Source organism: Tenrec ecaudatus, chromosome 11 (assembly GCF_050624435.1).
Source record: "Tenrec ecaudatus isolate mTenEca1 chromosome 11, mTenEca1.hap1, whole genome shotgun sequence".
Taxonomy (NCBI): Eukaryota; Metazoa; Chordata; class Mammalia; order Afrosoricida; family Tenrecidae; genus Tenrec; species Tenrec ecaudatus.
The window spans coordinates 6,937,210-6,955,116 of NC_134540.1; the positions used below are offsets into that span (position 1 = coordinate 6,937,210).

At 51.4% G+C, this 17,907-nt stretch overlaps 1 protein-coding gene across 1 annotated transcript; it reads left to right on the forward strand.

Annotated features, from left to right (window-relative positions):
* The first annotated feature begins 981 nt into the window (after nucleotides 1-981).
* MEDAG (mesenteric estrogen dependent adipogenesis) lies at nucleotides 982-14,068 on the forward strand. The gene is made up of 5 exons (XM_075562815.1): nucleotides 982-1,343; nucleotides 5,854-5,963; nucleotides 8,499-8,611; nucleotides 11,527-11,812; nucleotides 12,838-14,068. The coding sequence occupies exons 1-5, from the start codon at nucleotides 1,081-1,083 to the stop codon at nucleotides 12,960-12,962; spliced, it is 897 nt and encodes a 298-aa protein (XP_075418930.1). The 5' UTR covers nucleotides 982-1,080; the 3' UTR covers nucleotides 12,963-14,068.
* Nucleotides 14,069-17,907: the final 3,839 nt, after the last annotated feature.

A 17,907-nucleotide genomic window follows, 5' to 3' on the forward strand; every position in this document is an offset into this window, starting at 1 on the left:
CGTGGTTCTCTAATTGATTTGGGCTCACAGTGATCTGATAGATAGAGTCCCTGAGCTGTAAATCTTCAGCCTCATCTTTCTTCGAAGTGATGGCTGGTGGGTTTGAACCACTGACTTTGCAGCCAGCGATTAACCCACAGCACCAAGATGGCAGCCTAGGAAACTCCACGTGGCAGTGTTTCTTTGTCCTGTGGACTCTCTTCGATTGGAATTGGACTCCATGGTGTATGACTCCAATTGACATGTGACCAATCCCTGGTGACCAAATACATCCCCCCATGTACCCCACAAAAGGCAACTAGTTTCCAGTCTGCTGTGCTCAGACTGATAGATTGACATGTTGGGGGGGGGGGCTTAGGGGGCTCCCACAAATGAAACAGGGGAGAAGTGTGAGGATCGTGGGTCCCTTTGGGCCACAATGCCTACCCTAAACGTATCATTGCCTGGGGTCCAGGGTGCAGCAGCAGCAAGGACTTGATGGAATGCTGGGCCCACGGGCACCTGGGCAGATGGAATCCACAGGGGCACAGTGAGGAGCAGACATTTGAGGGCACAAGGAACAGCAGCGGAAGGGCCAGTCCCAGGAAACGCTGAGGGGATGGAAAATGCTGGGTCAGCTCTGGATCTAGAGGAGCCAAAAAACGAACCCGGGAGACCATGGCTTGGCAAACGTCTCCTTCTTGGATTGGAGCATGGAGTTGGGGACCCCCAGTTTCCTCCAAGGGTCCTTGATGGTTCCTGGTTGAGTGCCTCCCTGCCGTCAGCTTGGTGCAAGGTGGGGTCTTGGGCGTGGGTGGTGCTGGCCGGAGCCTGGCCCGCAGGGGCGGGCGTCTTGGTGGTGGTGTTTGCAGGCCGGCAGGGCGCGAGCCAGCCGGCGCCCCAGGGGTGACTCAGGCTTGGTTGGAGCTGCCAGTTCCTTCCAAGGTTCACATCCCCCGCTCCGCCCCGGGGCGTCTTTGGTGAGCAGAGGGGATAAAGGGGGCGCTCCCGGCTCAGCAGGCTCCCGGCGCGTCCAGCAGACCAACAACGACGTACAGGCCACTCAACTCACTGGACCAGGGGACCGTGGAGACCTCGGGCATGGCAGCGGCGGCCCGGCCCAGCCTGACCTCCATCTCGTCGGGAGAGCTGCGCAGCCTGTGGACGTGTGACTGCGAGCTGGCCTTGCTGCCGCTCAGCCAGTTGCTGCGCCTGCAGCCGGGCGCCTTCCAGATGCGCGGGGACCAGCTGGCAGTGCTGGGCCCCGGGGAGCCGGCGGCTGCGCGCGGGGGCTTCAATGTCTTCTGTGATGGCCAGGTGCGCCTGGACGGGCACCTTTACGGCCTCAGCAGCTACATCAAGAGGTGGGTGGTCCCCGCCCCGGACGCCCCGCTGCCGCCATCTCTAGAGCCCAGTCCTCCCCCCACACCACTGGCCTCTTTCCCCACCACCCTGCTGGAAACCCTCTGAGCGCCTCCTTTTTAATGTCCGCAGGCCTGATCAATCACTTTGCATGGCTGCAGTTGAAGCCATGGGGTGAGGCTATGTATCCTGGCTGGGCGCAGGGGGAGGGGGCACTCAGCGTGGGAGCGCGGGTCATGGGTGGATCCTGGGTGATCTTATTCTGGCGCCTTAACTGGGTTGCATGAACTCAAAGGAGGCCCCGCCCAGCAGGGGATGTTTTTAGTCAAGCCTAGGTCCCACTGCTGTTAGATTTGGGGTGTGCCGGTTTGGGGGGGAGAGGAAGACAGCAATCCCCGCATCACCTCTTGCTTTGTCCTGAGAAGACCCGGCCCTCTGCAGATGGGGGCGGGGCACAGGGGGAGCGGGCTGGAAGTTCAAAGTTTCCCATAACCTGTCCCTAGCTGAGTTTGTAAACCCCAAACCAAATTCACTGCCATCAGAAGAACTGCCGCTGCAGGTTTCCAAGACTGTACCTCTTTATAGGAGGAGACAACCCTTTCTTTCTCCTGGCTGGTGGTTTCGAACTGCTGACCTTTCAGTGAGCAGCCCAACACCGAACCACTCTGCCCCAAGGGCTTGTAAAGACAGCCAACCCGAGGGAGGGGGGAATGCAGCTGGGCAGGGAGGCGTGGGCAGCTAAGTTCTGGTGTGTGGCTACTCAGTTTCCGGAACAGCAGCAGAGTCCCTTGGATTTGAGGGTGGATTCTGGAATATTTAAATGAAGTTGCCATAGAACTTTGGGGCCCTCTGGGAACCTTCTCAGCAAAGATGGCCCCTCAGGAATGCCATTCAGCAGAGCAGGCTTTGGTCTGGATGTTGCTTGGGAAGGGGCTTCATCCAGTTCTGCCCCCCTGCCTCCAGAGGCCACCCTGAGGGGCCTCAGCCCCCTTCTATTTGTGCTTCCAGACGGAGTGACCGAAATATGGCAAGTCCAGTCTAAGGGGTGAGTCAGAGATGAGTAAGCAGCAGCTATTAGGACCAAAGGCCTTTGCTTCAGGAGAGAGACAGCGCTGTGCCACCCCTCCCCTCTACCGTGGGAGGGAGGGAGGGAGCCCCAGCAGGCACCAGCAAATAAATGCCATCTTTCAATGCTATCTTTCATAGTGGTACCTTGGTCAAGCATTGGGCTGCTAACCACCAGGCCAGTGGGTAGTTCAGACCCACGCACCCCTCCCCTGGAGGAAGCCAAGGCTGTCTGCGCCCCCAAAGAGTTACAGTCTCAGAAACCCCAGGGAGCGGTTCCACTCTGCTCTAGAGATCCTGTCACTACGAGTCAGAATCCACTCTGTGGCCCTGGGCTTCTTCAAGGAGCCTGGAAACAAAGGGAAGATACAAACAGAAAGCAACTGGAAGGGAGGGCTTTGTGTGCCAGCAGCGAAGGCTTCCCCAATTGAAATCAGAATTGCATCTCAGTGGCAGGGGGCTGAGGGAGGAACTGAGTTGGGAAATCAAGGTTGTAAAGAGGAGAGAGAGAGAGAGAGAGAGAGAGAGAGAGAGAGAGAGAGAGAGAGAGAGAGAGAGAGAGAGAGAGAGAGAGAGACACACTGGAATTGAGAGCAGAGCATGAAAAAGAAAGAAAAAGACCAAGAGTGATGCAGCCATAGGTTAGGTGTTGGATGAGACAAGCTCCTCTCAGTCTTGGCCGAAGGTCCTGCCGCCACATTTAAAATAATCTGGAAAGTGTGGTCCAGGAACTCTTGCTTTGAACAGCTCCTGGCAGGGGGAAAATCACACAGCAGTGGCGGCCTGGCAGCTGAGCATCAGGAATAACAAAGGGAACACATGCATGACCTGGGTGCAAACACAGTCAACAAAGAGAACGTTGGAATGGTATCAGCTATTGAGTGAGAGTGTTTGTGGTCTGGGGAGGAGCAAGGGGCAGTGGGGCATCATTGAGTGAAGGAAGGGGCAATCTGCCATTCTCTTTCCTGGGGGATGGACTGGCTGGGATGTGGGTGTATCATGGGCTGACCTTCTCCTGGGCTGAACGGAGAGAACCTGCTAGACAGGAAGGAAGGGGCCGGAGTAGCGAGCCCTGGGTTCTTAGGGAGAAGATGGTGCAGGCATAGTGCACGTGGGTCCTGAGGGGGCAGTGTGGCCACGAAAGGGCCTTGAGGGCCTTGCTCTCAGCTCTTAAGGACAAGTCAGATGGGAAGAGGCACATGGAGCCCTCTCTCTTGCTCTCCTCGGTGGGAGAAACAAGCACACCAGTTAGTCTAGAGCAGCCCCAGTGGGGTTTGCCAGCCCACTTTTCTGTGCAGATGCCCCTGCCTGTGAATGAGTTCAAGGTTTAAGGAGTCTTCCCCTCAGAGGAGCCCTGGTGGCCCCATGGGGGAGGGCTCTGCTACTGACCCAGGGCCAGCAGTTTCAGGACCTCCCCACCAGCTCCGAAGGAGGAAGGTGGGCCTTCCTACTCCCTTGAAGACTTAACCGTCGTGGGAAGGCTCGGGAGCAGTTCCACGCTGTCCCATAGGGTCCCGAGCAGTCGGAGTTTGACTTCATGGCATTTGGTCCGTGGGCAAATGTGCAACATTGATTAAAAAAAATTATTTATATTGACCGAGCGGTTTGGGGTCAGGATAGACAGTTGGTATTATACAGGTTGAGTGAATAGTCTGTGGAGGGACTGGAGAGTGGAAGTGGCGAGAGAAGGAAGAGGAAGTCTCAGATCCATCAGTTACATATAGGGAAGGGGGTCTTCAAAATGTCTGTGGAAAAAGAGATTGAAAAGATCAATGGCATTTCCTGCCCAGCCCCGCCCCGCCCCGCCCCACCCCGCCCCACACTCTCCGAAGCCCTCCTCACAGGACACCTCTACCCAAGAAATCCCCACACCAGGTGCCATTGGGTCGACTGACACGTGGCAGCTCCACACGTGGGGTTTCAGAAGCACAGTTCCAGGCTCTTCTTTCTGCGTCCCCCGGAAGCGACCTCGACCCACACACATTTGGGGTTACCGCTGAGTGGAGTGTGTTCATTGTTTGTACCACCCGGGGACTCCTCCGCCGGAAATGCACATTCTCACTGGCATCAGGTTGATTCTGACTCACAGTGACCCCACAGGACCAAACAGAACTGCACCACCCCCCCCCCCCCCCGTGGGTTTCTGCAGCTGTCAGTCTTTCTGAGAACAGACAGCCTCATCTTTCTCCCTTGGGGCACCTGGTGGGTTTAAAAGCTGAGCTTGTGGTTAGCAGCTCAACATTTAACCAACTACATTATGGATTAAAATAGGCAGATCTTGCGTTTGTACATGGGTACAACCAAGATCTTTCAATGCATGGAATTCCCGAGGATACGGGAAGGGGGACAGATAGCTAGGTGACTGTACAACCCCACTTGAAGGGAACACACATTCGCATTTAAGGAGAAGGAACACATGGAATGGAGTCAGCTTAGGTTGTAGATATACTCAGGGTTCAGGGGAGTGGTAGGGTGGGGAGGGAGGGGATAAAGGGGAGCTGATATGAAGGAGTTCAAGGAGAAAAGAAAATGCATTGAAAATGATGATGGCAGAATTTGTACAGCTGGGCTTGATCTAATGGAGCTATGCATGGTAATGCTGTCTGTAAGAACTCCTAATAACATGTCATGAGATCTCTGGAGAAAATAAAGAAATAAATAGGCAGATCTCACCTTCATTTGACACCATGATTTGAAGCTGTGACAAGAATCTACACCCCTCCCCCCCTCCCACACACACAATAAAATCAACTCACTGCCATAAAGCCAATTCTCACTCTTGAGTCCCTACAGGACAGAGTAGAACTGCTCCCTGGGGTTTCTGAACTGTAAGTCTTCACTGGAGGAGTAACCCCTCCTTCTGCAGAAGGGTTAGGGGCTTCGGACAAGCAACCTTGGGGTTAGCAGCTCAGTAATTCAGACACATGGACGGCAGTCTTCATGGGCACCACCATTCCCACTTCCTGGGTCTGAATGGTTTCTCCCTCATTAACATCAACTCATTTCCCCCTGAGCAAAACCTCCACCCCTTCACCTCCCATCCACCCCTGGTAACCACTGTTAATCTTTGGTCTCTCTGTCCGTCTCCTATAAATGAGATCACATAGTATCTGTCCTTTGGTGACTCATTTAATTTGCTCAGTTCTTAAGGTTCATTCATGCTGCCGTGTACAGCAGATGTACAGCTCTTACTTCAAATCTAACACTTGTAGCCTCAAAAGATAATGGTAGTGAACAAGATCAAGGCCAACTCTGACAGTCCACATTGTTGCCAAGCCATTCTGAAGACCATGGCCACTTCAGGGTGGGGCCAGGCAAGATCATATTCAGCATACAATATGGCCGTGTCTGGGTAAGGTGGCTTTCCTCAAGGGTCTTTGGATGTGGCAGGCACTGATTTCCATGGGCAGGGACATTACCTTTACAATGACCTCTGCTTTTCTGTAGGTATGTCGAACTGACCAACTACTGCGATTATAAAAACTACAGGGAAACCATTCTAAGCAAACCAATGCTGTTCTTCGTTAATGTGCGCAGCAAAAAAGACACCTGGAGAGGTAGGTGACAAGGTTTTTTGGGTGTGGCTCTGCTTTGCTGGGTGGCGGACAGCAGCATCCCGGTGAGGATGAAATGTTGAATGGCGAAGGCGTTGTAGGAATCAACTTGTGGCAAGGCCAGGAGCATCCCAAGCACGGCACCAGCAAGCAGCACCAACCTCTCCAGGAGTCTATGGAAGAAGCATTCCAGTTTTCTCTTGCACTTCCTGTCTAGGCAGGAAGTGAGCTGACCTTTGGTACTTCCTGTCTAGGCAGGAAGTGAGCTGTCTATTTGTTTGAAACGAACTTGCTGTTCCCTAAAGACTCCACGTCCATTTCGGCTTTCCTTTTCCTGTTTCGTTAGCCTCTCAGTCCAATATTTAGGTTTGAGGGATAGGGCATCTGGAGGGATTTTTGTTTTGTTTTTTAAAGAAGTGGACTGTATATATTTACACAAGAAAGGAAATTAACAATATCCTGTCAGACCTTCCATATACCATCTATACTTGTGTAGAAGTCGAGTTTGTCAGCACGTTTTTAATGGGTCTCGGCTGATATTCGGGTCGGCTTATACTCGAGTATATACAGTATGTCGTTCTCTTTCCTCCCCTCAGCCTCCCCCAATATCCTATCCCCCTCCTTCCTGTTCTTTCTTCTGGCCTCCTGTACTCACTGAAGTCCTTCTTTTGATATATAAACCACGTTTGGTCTCCCCTCCCCCCATCCTTCTTGCCTAAGGAAGCGAGTTAATATTTTGAGCCTGCATGGATTGTACAAGTGATTGGAGTGACGACGATGATGATGATATATAATACCAACGGAACCCTGGTAGTGTATGGGTAAATGTTGGGCTGCTAACTGCAAGCTCAGCAGTTTGAAACCACTATCTGCTCCCTGAGAGAGAGACAAGGCTTTCTACTCCCATGAAGAATTACTCTTGGCAACCCACATAGGCGTTTTATGCTGTCCTACAGGGTTGCTATGAATTGGCAAGGACTCAATGGCAGAGAGGTGCTTTTGTCTTGAGTCATGGATCGTGGAAGAAAGACAAGTTCTACCTTGTCCTGGAGGGTAACTGTGAGTTGGAATGGACTAGATGGCAGTAAGTTTGCTTGGCGTCCTTTTGATCTTATTAGACCAGGCAGCACAATGGGTATGCACTTGGTTGCTGACAAAAAGGTCGCTGGTTCGAATCCATCAGAGAACGACGTGGGAGCTAGCTCCCTTAAAGACGATAGCACAGAAAGCCCTATGGGCTGTTCCTCTCTGCCGGGTAGGAATGCTAGGAGTCAGGATTGACTTGACAACACTTGACGGCCACCACCATGAATCAAACACCACTTTCTGTGGGAAAAGGGCTAAGATTTACAATACATCACAAAATGATGGAACACAGCCAGAAGGGCCATATTAAGTCATTCACGAGGGTAGTTGGAGATGCATTTCCAGAGGACACCAGACTTATTGGTGGCCCACAGTCTAGTTCTCCAATTCTTCCGATCCAGTGCAAGCAGCCTGCACCTGTCTCAACATCCCTTAACGCCTGGTGCACAGCCTTTAGAGTGAGGGTAACTTAGAACTCTGTCTCGCTAGACCAGTGGTTCTCAACCTTCCTCAGGCCACGACCCTTTCATCAGTTCCTCATGTGGTGGTGACCCCCCAACCATAAAATTATTTTTGTTGCTACCTCATCACTGTCATTTTGCTACTGCTATGAATTGAGCGGACCCTGTGAAAGGGTCGTTCAACCCCCAAAGGGGTCGCGACCCACAGGTTGAGAACCGCTGCTCTAGACAAAGTGCTTGAATCATTAAGGAAATGGAGCTTGGTCTGGGGCAGGAAATGTTCCAAAGCAGCGAGTTACTCACAAATCACATGTCCTCGTAAGTAAACAGGGCTCTCTGGTGGCACTGTGGTGATGCGTTGGGTGGGGCTGCAATTCTAAAGGAAATCACCCGCTGCTTCCCAGGAGAAAGGTAAGACTTTCTATTCCCATAAAGAGTACGTCTCAGAAGCCCGCAGCGGCAGTTCTACTCTGTCTACAGGGTTGCTGTGTGCTGGCATGGACTTGATGGCGGTGAACTGGGAACAAGTAAACAGCTTTCCTTCTGCTTAGATGGCATAGAGCTAGGCAAAGAGGTTCCCCAGCGAGACGCAGTGCAGTCCTGTTTAAATACCCAGCCATGGCAGCCAGGGGGTCACATGCAAACCGACCATGGACATTCTTCAGGTTCGCCCCTCACGAGGAAGGTGTTCTGGGGGAGATGTTGCATTTTGAGGTGTGTGTGATAAACAGCAGCCCTAGGAGAGGCCACTTTCTAAGCGGTTTGCCCCATTTGTCTCCCGGAAGTCCCCTCATGCCAGCACCATTTCCAGGCAGTATCTTTCCAGAATTGGGGTGAGGCTTTGCAGCCTGGGTCAGAAGAAGGGGTGAGGGAGGCCAACCGGGAATGAAACCTGTCTTCCCAGGGGCATCACTGCCTGGTGGGCTTCCCGCGAGGGAAGTCTGTGCGACACACACGCACCTGCTGACAGGCTCTCCTTCCTCCCCTCTAGAAAAGACGTACGCGTTTCTGGTGAACACCAGGCACCCAAAGATCAGGCGGCAGATCGAGCAAGGGATGGATTTGGTCATTTCTTCTGTGATTGGGGAGAGCTACCGACTGCAGGTGAGCCACTGCCTTCTGGAGCCAGATGGCTGGCCACTCAGAGGCGGCCTTGGCCATGAACCCTAAGGTGCTGAGTTGCTGACCCACCCAGAGCCATCTTCGAAGAACCCATTCCTGAACGACTCCAGAGAAACTGCTGCTATTTCTGACAGCCCCCCAGAGTGCAGTTCTCTTCTGACACACACGGGGGTGCTGTGGGTCAGTGGAGACACACGTGTGTGCACACACACATTCATGCATACACACGCACCCATGTACACATGTATGTGCACACACATGTGCGCACAGGCACATGTGTGCCGACACACACACACACATACACAGAGACGCACAAACAGGCTTTCCCAAGTCTGTAACACCTGACGAGAGGAGAACGTCACATCTGTCTCCCAAGGAGCTGCTGGTGGTTTTGAACTGCTGACCTGTGGTTAGCAGACCAATGTGTCACCACTACCCCACCAGTTGGCTCCACGGCCTGGGCTTTACCCCACAGAACGCAGGGCCTGAGAGGGCCACCCAGCAGCCGCCAGACCCTCAGAAGCTCCATGGCTTTTCTCTTCCTACCCGTCAGTGGGCTGGTTTCCCCTGCAGCTCAAAAGGGGCTTCCCAAAGTTGCTGGGGGGAAATTGTCATGACCTTTCCTTTTGGGGGGCATATCCTTCACCTATCCACCATTGAACCATTCTGTTGTAGCAGGAAGCTCTGTGCCGTCATCACCACAATCTATTTCAGAACATTTTCTTCTTGCCCTCATGGTTGCTAGCTATCCACTCCCCCGCGGGTCCCCTCGGCTCTGACCAGCCCAGTCACTGGCTCCCTAGATCTCCTTGTACTGGATCTCTTTGCCAGAAGACCACGCAGCACACAGACAAGAACCCACCAAACTCACATGACAACCACGCCCGCATGACACATAGAAAAGTCTCCATAGGAAAGAAAGCAGAAAATATGAAACATGGAAACAATTCTATTTATTCATATTTTAATATTTATTTATTTCATCATTTTACTGGTGGCTCATAAAACTCTTATCACATCCAGACATCCATCCATCGTGTCAAGCACATTTGTAGATTTGTCGCCATCGTCATTCTCAAAACATTTGCTTTCTGCTTGAGCCCTTGGTATCAGCTCCTCATTTTTCCCTCTTCCTTCCCACTCTCCACTCCCTTATGAACCCTTGATAATTTATAAATTATTATTACTTTGTCACATTTTACACTGTCTGACATCTCCCTTCACCCACTTTTCTGTTGTCCATCCCCCAGGTAGGAGGTTATATGTAGGTTCTCTTCTACCCCACTCTCCCTCTACCCTCCCAGTATTGCCACTCTCAGCGCTGGTCCTGAAAGGTCCATCTGTCTTGGATTCCCTGTATTTCCAGCTCTTATCTGTACCAGTGTACTTCCTCTGGTCCAGCCAGATTTGTAAGGTAGAATTTGGATCATGATAGTGGGGATGGGGTGGGGGGAGGAAGCATTTAGGAGCTAGAGGAAAGTTGTATGTGTCATTGTTGCTGCACTGCACCCTGACTCATCTCCTCCCTTCGACCCTTCTGTAAGGGGATGTCCAGTTGCCTACAGATGGGTCTTGGGTCCCCAATCTGCACTCCCCCTCATTCACAATGATTTGATTTTTTGTTCTTTGATGCCTGATCCCTTTGACACCTTGTGATCACACAGGCTGGTGTGCTTCTTCCATGTGGGTTTTGTTGCTTCTAACCTAGATGGCCGCTTGTTTACCTTCAAGCCTTTAAGACTCCAGATGCTGTATCTTTTGATAGCCGGGCACCATCAGCTTTCTTCACCACTTTTGCTTATGCACCCATTTGTCTTCAGCGATCTTATTGGGAAGGTGAGCATACTGGAAACAATTTTAAAATGGATTAAAGGGAGATCAAATGAAAAGGTATTTCATTTTATCCAAATGACACTTGCTGCTGTTGACTCTACAATGCTCCTGTCTGACAGGACGGCTAGTCACACCCTTCACTACGGTCGGAGGGACTCGCCAGAGACTTTGACTCCCTTTCATTCCATCCCCCACACCCCAGAGCTCCCGGAAGCTGCCTACTGATTAGTAATGGGCAAAGAAGAAGCACAACTTTGAACAGACAGTTCCTCATGAGGTGGAACCCAAAGGTGTCACTGTTTTTTCAGATGTCAGCATTTTATTGTATTATTTTTGAACACTTTTATTGGTATGTAATTCTCATGTCATACCATCCCAATCATTGATTCACACGAAGAAGAGTTGTACAATCATCCCCACCATCCATTTGGGAGCCTTTTCTTTTTTGAATTGTTATTAGCTCCAATTATGGCCCCCTCCATCTCCCCTGTCAGACCCTCAAGGAACCATTAATCCAGTTACTGTCTCCATAGATTGACCCACCCTAGATTTCATGTATGGAAAAAGGCGTAAGAAACAAACAGACAAAATGAGGAACCATAGCAAAGTTAAACAGGTAACAGCCTCAGACAATAATGGAAGCAGACAATATGAAAACACTAGAAGAAATTAAAAATGGATCCAGGTGTGGGGGGAGGGGTGTCACACTGACAGTGAGGAAACCCATCTGTCCAGGGTGAAAGAAATGAAGGCTGTGATCGTGTTGGACGTGGGAGCCGTGGTGAACTCAGTCAGTTACTGTTCATGGTTCCAAACCGGACCAGGTTCACCGGGGGCCATTCTGACCCAAAGCCACCCCACAGAACAGAGTAGAACTGCCCCTTCAGGGTGCTGAGTCTGTGGATTTTTACAGGAGCAGGCAGCCTCGTCTTTCTCCCAAGGTGCGGCCGGTGGTTTCAAACTGCTGCCCTCATGGTGAGTGGCCCTACACGTAGTCCCCTCTGCTACCCAGGGCTCCTTGTTAGAGCGGAGAAATGAGTGTGACATGTCCCTCTCCCTTTCAGTTTGATTTTCAGGAAGAAGTGAAGAATTTTTTCCCGCCGGGCAATGAAGTGCTCAACCCAGAGGCCCTAAGCTTTGCGTACGAGTTCAAAGCCGATGCGCTGTTTGATTTCTTCTACTGGTTCGGGCTCAGCAATTCCACGGTCAAGGTCAGCGGGAAGGTGCTGAATCTGTCCAGCACGAGTCCAGAGAAGAAGGAGACCATTAAGCTATTTCTGGAAAAGATGAGTGAACCTTTAATTCGCAGGAGCAGTTTCTCCGACCGAAAGTTCAGCGTCACCTCCAGAGGTAGGCTCAGCATCCTCAGGCACTGGTGGGAGAAGGGCAATGAGCCAAAGAGGAAGGCCATGTCATGGGAGATGCCATTCTTGCATGCCGGCAAGCTGATTCCGACTCATCGTGAGCCTGTGCAGCAGAGGGGAATGGCCTGCAAGGTGTCCTGACCTGTAGTTTTTAGGGGGACACTATGGACGGACAGGAGAAGGCACAAAGCTGTCTTGGAAGGAGTCTGGCCAGAGTGCTCCTTAGAAGTAAGGCTGGCGAGACTTGGGCCTGTCACTGGGAGGGATCAGTCTCATGCTCAGGGCTTGGGGAGTCACAATAAAAGAGGAAGACCTTTACGGAGATGGATTGGCGCCCTGGCTGCTCTCGTGGGCTCTAGGACAGCAAACGGATGGCACGGGGACCGGGGCATGCTCACTCTGTGGGACTGAGGGCTGCTACGAATCAGAACAGACCCCAGGGCACCCAGGGAGAACCGCTGCAGCAACCGTCTGTGTTGCTGTTCTTCGGTGCTGTCGAGTTGGTGCCGGCTCATGGCAACCCCCGAGTATGAGCCACCTCCTGATTGGGCGCCACCTCACCATGGTGCTATGTTTGCCCCCGCCCGGGCAGCCACTGTGTCCATCTAAGAGGTCCAGCGCCTTCCTCTTTCTCGCTGCTCCTCTGTTTTACCAAGCATGATGCCCTTCTCCAGGGACCGGTCCCTCCTTCCCACACCCTGTCTGTGTGTCCTGGGTGTCTGGGTCCTCAGACATGGGGACCTCTGGTCACGCGGTGAGAGGTCCATATGGTGCCCTACAGACCTGCCTGCAGCCACCCTCTGGCCCCTTACCTCCTTGACTCGTCCCTGTCAGCATGCAGTGACACTTCTGCCCAGCCTTTGGAGTCTCCCCTGGCAGCGCGATGCCCCGCGTACTAGTGAATGTGTTCCATTGCATGCCCAGCGAGGGAGGGCTCACCAGTGCCTCTTTGTTGCTGTGTCGTTTGCCTGTGATGGGAAATAACGCCCGCCTCGTCTGCTTTGTTATCAGGGTCAACAGAGGACGTCTTCAACTGCAATCTGTCACCCAGAGCATCCCTCACGGAGCCGCTCTTGGCAGAACTGCCATTCCCAAGTCTTCCGGAAGCGGAGGAGACGCCCAGCCAATGTGGCTGAGTGGCTTTCGCCCGTTTGCAGCCACTCCACCGCTGAGGACTGGGGCGAGACGGGAGAGGACCCGAGGGGGCAGGAGGCAGGCTGGTCAACCCCTCCTCTCTTCTTCCTGGTTGCTGGCCAGGGCCTGGTTCTTCTACGTCCAGGAGCATAATGACACGCCACACTGCCACCTCCTCCTTGAATGGGGTGGGGATGAAGGAGGGACCAGAACCTGGGGAAGGGTCCTGGACTTTGGACTGAGGAGTCCTGGGGTCTGGCCGCCTGGCCATTGTGCTGAGTGGTTTGCATCGTGGGGATATTCCGGGAGGCCTGTCTCCAGTGTGGACCCACAGGGTTGGCCTTCTGCTTGGGTCTGAGCCACGGCCCGGCAGGCATGGGCACAGCATGGCAGTGTTTTTAACAGCCTGGTTTTGCAAGATGCTGCTGACCGCCATCACCAGGACGGCGCAGGGCGTTGTCCATGTGGCCTGTACCAAAGCCTTGTGAAACCCATTCCCAGTACCTGTCACCGGGGAGTGGGCCAGGCTGGTGAATGTGGTAACCCTGCCACTTACTGTCTGAAATTTGAGCTCCCAAGCCTCCTGCTCAACAGTGGCCCATGTACCAAAAGGTCAACTGATACGGTCCCCAACCATGACAGGGGGAGGGTCATGTGTACCCGAGCATCACCCTTTACTGAAGCGAGCGTTTTGTGTCCATCAGGCGTCTCAGATGAACTCTGTCAAAGCACAGTAGAAGAACGCGACCCCAGTACCACACTGCATTGCGACCCCAGCACAGCTTTCATCTCATAGCTGCAGGGGGGCAAGGGGCTGGGCTCCACGGGCGGGGGGGCGGGAACACACTCCCTCTACATAGACAAAGCCTCCTTCATAGGAAGGAGGGAGTCGCCACTGAGGCTTCTACTGAGGAAAGCTCATGGTCCCGAGGGTCACTGACTTCACCCCCCTCTCAAAAGCGTCCCCGTCTCATGTGTTTGGATGACACTCCTGATTGCGCCTTCCTTTCTATGTGCCATGTGACTTATGCCTTTGTGCAATTAGATCGTTGCTTCCTGGTCAATAGTGTATTGATTAAATTGGCCACCAAGCCCACTTGCCTTCTTCCCCCTGGGGTCTGTGGGCAGTATGTTTTCCTGGAAACCTGACTCCATGACAGTGAGAGTTGTGGGCGTGTGTGTGTGTGTGTGTGTGTGTGTGTGTCACAGGCTGACAAGAGAGAGCCTTTTGAAGAGCAGAGTCATCGAGTCTTTGGAGCAAAGAAACATCTGCCACCGATCTTTCAGGGAAGAAAAAGGATGTGACGCACATCGGTCATTAGATTCGGTAACACACGCAGGGGATTCACAACAGAGTCAGTTTCAGACCCGTGTAAACAAGTTTTAGGCTAAATCATTAAATAAGAACAACTCACATCCGCTGCCAAGGAGTCCGTTTCAACTCAACAGCTGCTGGATGACAGAGTGGAGCTGCCCGTGTGGGTTTCCATCGGTCTTTACAGGAGCAGAAAGCCTCCCCGCCCCACCCCACCCCTCTCTTTCCCCCCTTCCCCTACCCCTCCCCTCGTTTTCTCTCTCTGAGCAGCTGGTGGGTTCAAACTACTGACCTTGCCATTAGCGGCTGAATGTGTCACCCATTGTGCCACCAGGGCTCCTTAAACAAACTCGAGGTGAGGAGATCAAATACTTCCCAAAGGACATGGTAGAAACTCCATTGGCAAAAACTGGCCCAAAAAGAATTTTTAAAATTTTTATTTTAAGTTAGATGAGTTGAGGAAAAACCATAAGTGATCACCCCAGGACTAGACTAAACACCTGGAGGATATTTCTTTAATCCTTTCAAACTTTATTGATTTATTGAGGTCAACCCTTTGGACCCAGTGTCCATTCCTTCCGTCTGCATTCCCCCAGGTGTCGGTGCTCGCCTGAGCAAGGGCCGAAAACAAAGACTGCATTAGCCTGCTTCACAAAGAAGCAACAGTGGGGACTCTTGGTAACTAAAGGAAGGTCTCCAGGGAGGGATACAGAAGACCTTGCTCTGGGCATAGCCCTGGGCACACAGGTGGCCTTGTCATCAGTGGCTGACAATGGTTGCTCTTCTGCATGTGTCACCGTAGAGCTGTGTTCGGCAGGGTTCCAAGGGCTGATTTCTTTCACATGTGATTGCCTGGCCTTTCTTCCCCAATATCTCTCGGTGGCTGTGGCAGATACATCATCTGTCAACTTGAGTGAAGAAGCCTAGCCTGTCAATCAGGTCATGGCCAGTGAGGCCTCTGTGTGGGCATGGCCTTCTCCTGAGGATTCTGGGAACTCTTATCTTCCTCCCTGGAGCTGAGACACACACCCCCTGTGGGACATTCCTGTTGACAAGCCACACGGAGCTACCCTGATGGACCAAGAGCCCTGGAGCTGGAGGAGCTAAATGGAGACCCACACCAATGCTGAGATGTTTCCACTGCCACTGGATCCACCAGATTTTCCACTCACTGGCCTGTGATCTTCCTGCATTCAGCATCATTGCATGTGTTGCAGGAGTCAGAAGAGGAATGTATAGACTGCTATTGGACATATGGGATAATATTGGACTTATAGACTTGATCTGGACTGGGTTGAGATATTTTCTCAATATACAATTACTCTTTGATATAAAGTTCTTTCCTATCCATAGGTGAGTCCCCTGGATTTGTTTCTCTGGTCTACCTAGACTACCACAGTGACCTTGAACCTCTAACCTCTAACAGTCAAACATTTAACCATTTGCACCACCCAGAGACTCATGGCAGATATTGTCACTGTATAAACCAAACCAAACTCACTGCCATTGACATAGTTCTGACTCATAGTGACCCTAGAGGACAGGGTCGAACTGCCCCTGAGTTTCTGAGACTCTTTGTATTTTATTTTTTATACTTTATTTTATTTTTAATTTAATTAAATACTTTTATTAGGGGTTCTTACATATCTGATCACAATCCACACACTCATCCATTGTCTCAAGCACATTTGTACACATGCTGCCACCATCATTTTGAAAGCATTTTTCTTCTACTTGGGCCCTTGGTATTAGCTCCTCATTTCCCCCCCTTCCTCCTCTGCCAGCTCTTCCTCGTGAAGCCTTAAGAAGTTAAAGATTATTATTTTCATATCTTACATCGTCCTGTTGCCCTTCACCCACTTTTCTGTTGTTCATACCTATGGGAGGGGGTTATATGCTGACCCCTGTGATCGATTTCCCCTTTCTCCCCCCATCTTCCTCTTATCCTCCTGGTATCTCTATTTTCATTTTTGACCATGAGGGGTTCATCTATCCTGGATTCCCTGTGTTTGGGGATCTTATCTGTGTGCATGTTCTGGTCTAATCTGATTTGTAAGGGAGAACTGAGGTCATGATAGTGGGGGGAAAGAAGCATTGAGGAACTAGAGGAGAGTTGCGTTTCATCGGTGCTACACTGCACCCTGACTAGCTCATCATTTCCGTGTGGCCCCTCTGTGAAGGGATGTCCAGTTGTCTACAGATGAACTTTGGGTCTCCACTCTACATCCTCTCCTACCCACCCCCACTCACATTGGGTATGATTTTGTTCTGGGTCTTAGATGCCTGATACCTGGTCCCATTGACACCTCATGATCATCCAGGCTGGTGTGCTTCTTCCATGTGGCTTTGATGTGTCTCAGCCAGATGGCCACTTGTTATCTTCAAGCCTTTAAAACCCCAGACGCTATCTCTTTTGAAAGCCGGGCACCATCAGCTTTCTTCACCACATTTGCTTATGCACCCGTTTGTTTCTTCAGCGATCATGTTGGGAAGGCGAGCATCACAGGGAGTACTGGAGTTGAGACCCGAGGTCCATCCGCAACCTTACTGCTTAACATATGGACATGAGTACATGCATCTGGTCCCCTCTCATTATACATAAATGTATTTATGTGTACATGCCTGTATTTAGACCTCTATAAATGTTCTTTGCCTCCTGGTTCTTTCCTTTGACTTCCCTCTTGTCCCACTACCATGTTCAGCCTTCATTCAGGTTTAGTGATTCCTCACTGCTACATTGCCCTTGATTAAGCCCCACTAGGCATCCTATACCCTTCTCTCCATTGATTTTAGTTCACTTGTTATTTTCTTGTCTCTGGGTTGGTTCCCCCCACCTCCTTCCTTTCTCACAGCTCCCTTTTCCCATATCGCCCCAGAACCATCGGTCCCATTGTTTTCTTTTGTTTGTTTGTTTTGGTCTCATTGTTTTTGTCTCCAAATAGTTTGTCCCACCTATCTTATCTGGATAGACATGTAGAGACATAATAAGTATAAAAACCAGGCAAAGCCAAACAAAACGAAAGAGGAAGTCAAAACCAACAAAACAATAACAACAACAACAACAAAGAAGAAAAACAAAATAACAGCAAAAAGAAAGCCACTGGCAAAAATGGAAAAACCTATAAATAGTTCAAGGTCTGGCTGTTGGACTTCATGAATATTTTCCAGTTGAATCTGATGGGGTGCCACACTCTGTCTTCAACGTCTATTTTTGGATCCCTGGGGATTTCAACACTTTGCGCCCCTTGCTGCTCTGTTGCATGCCCTTAGTGTTTCGCACCAGTGTGATGGGGTCAGATTGGGCACAGTTCCCGCCCTGTGACTGCAGTGTTGTTCCCCATAGTGCTTTGGTTCAGTGAAGGACGTTGTATCTCGTGGTGGGGCTGGCTCTATGGTCCTCTCTGTGCATTGTCTGATCTGAGCAAGAATATCGTCCTCAGGGCTTGGTGGGCCGGGGTGTGTTCCCCTCCCTCTCTATCCCTCTTCACTTCTCCTGTGTGCTCTAATCAGATGTGCCCGTCTCCCCAAACTGTAGCTTCAGTGCTCTCTGAAGTGCATTCTTCTGGGGGTGGGGCGGTGTCCACATAGTTGGGATTGGGGCCGGTCCACAGACCTCTCTATTGGTTTCCTTG

Bases quoted from the DNA above. Each gene is read 5' to 3' on its own strand.
- MEDAG (XM_075562815.1), top strand. From the start codon at position 1,081: ATGGCAGCGGCGGCCCGGCCCAGCCTGACCTCCATCTCGTCGGGAGAG. The intron at 5,964-8,498 runs GTAGGTGACAAG...CCTCCCCTCTAG, and splicing joins CAAAAAAGACACCTGGAGAG to AAAAGACGTACGCGTTTCTG. The intron at 11,813-12,837 runs GTAGGCTCAGCA...CTTTGTTATCAG, and splicing joins GTTCAGCGTCACCTCCAGAG to GGTCAACAGAGGACGTCTTC.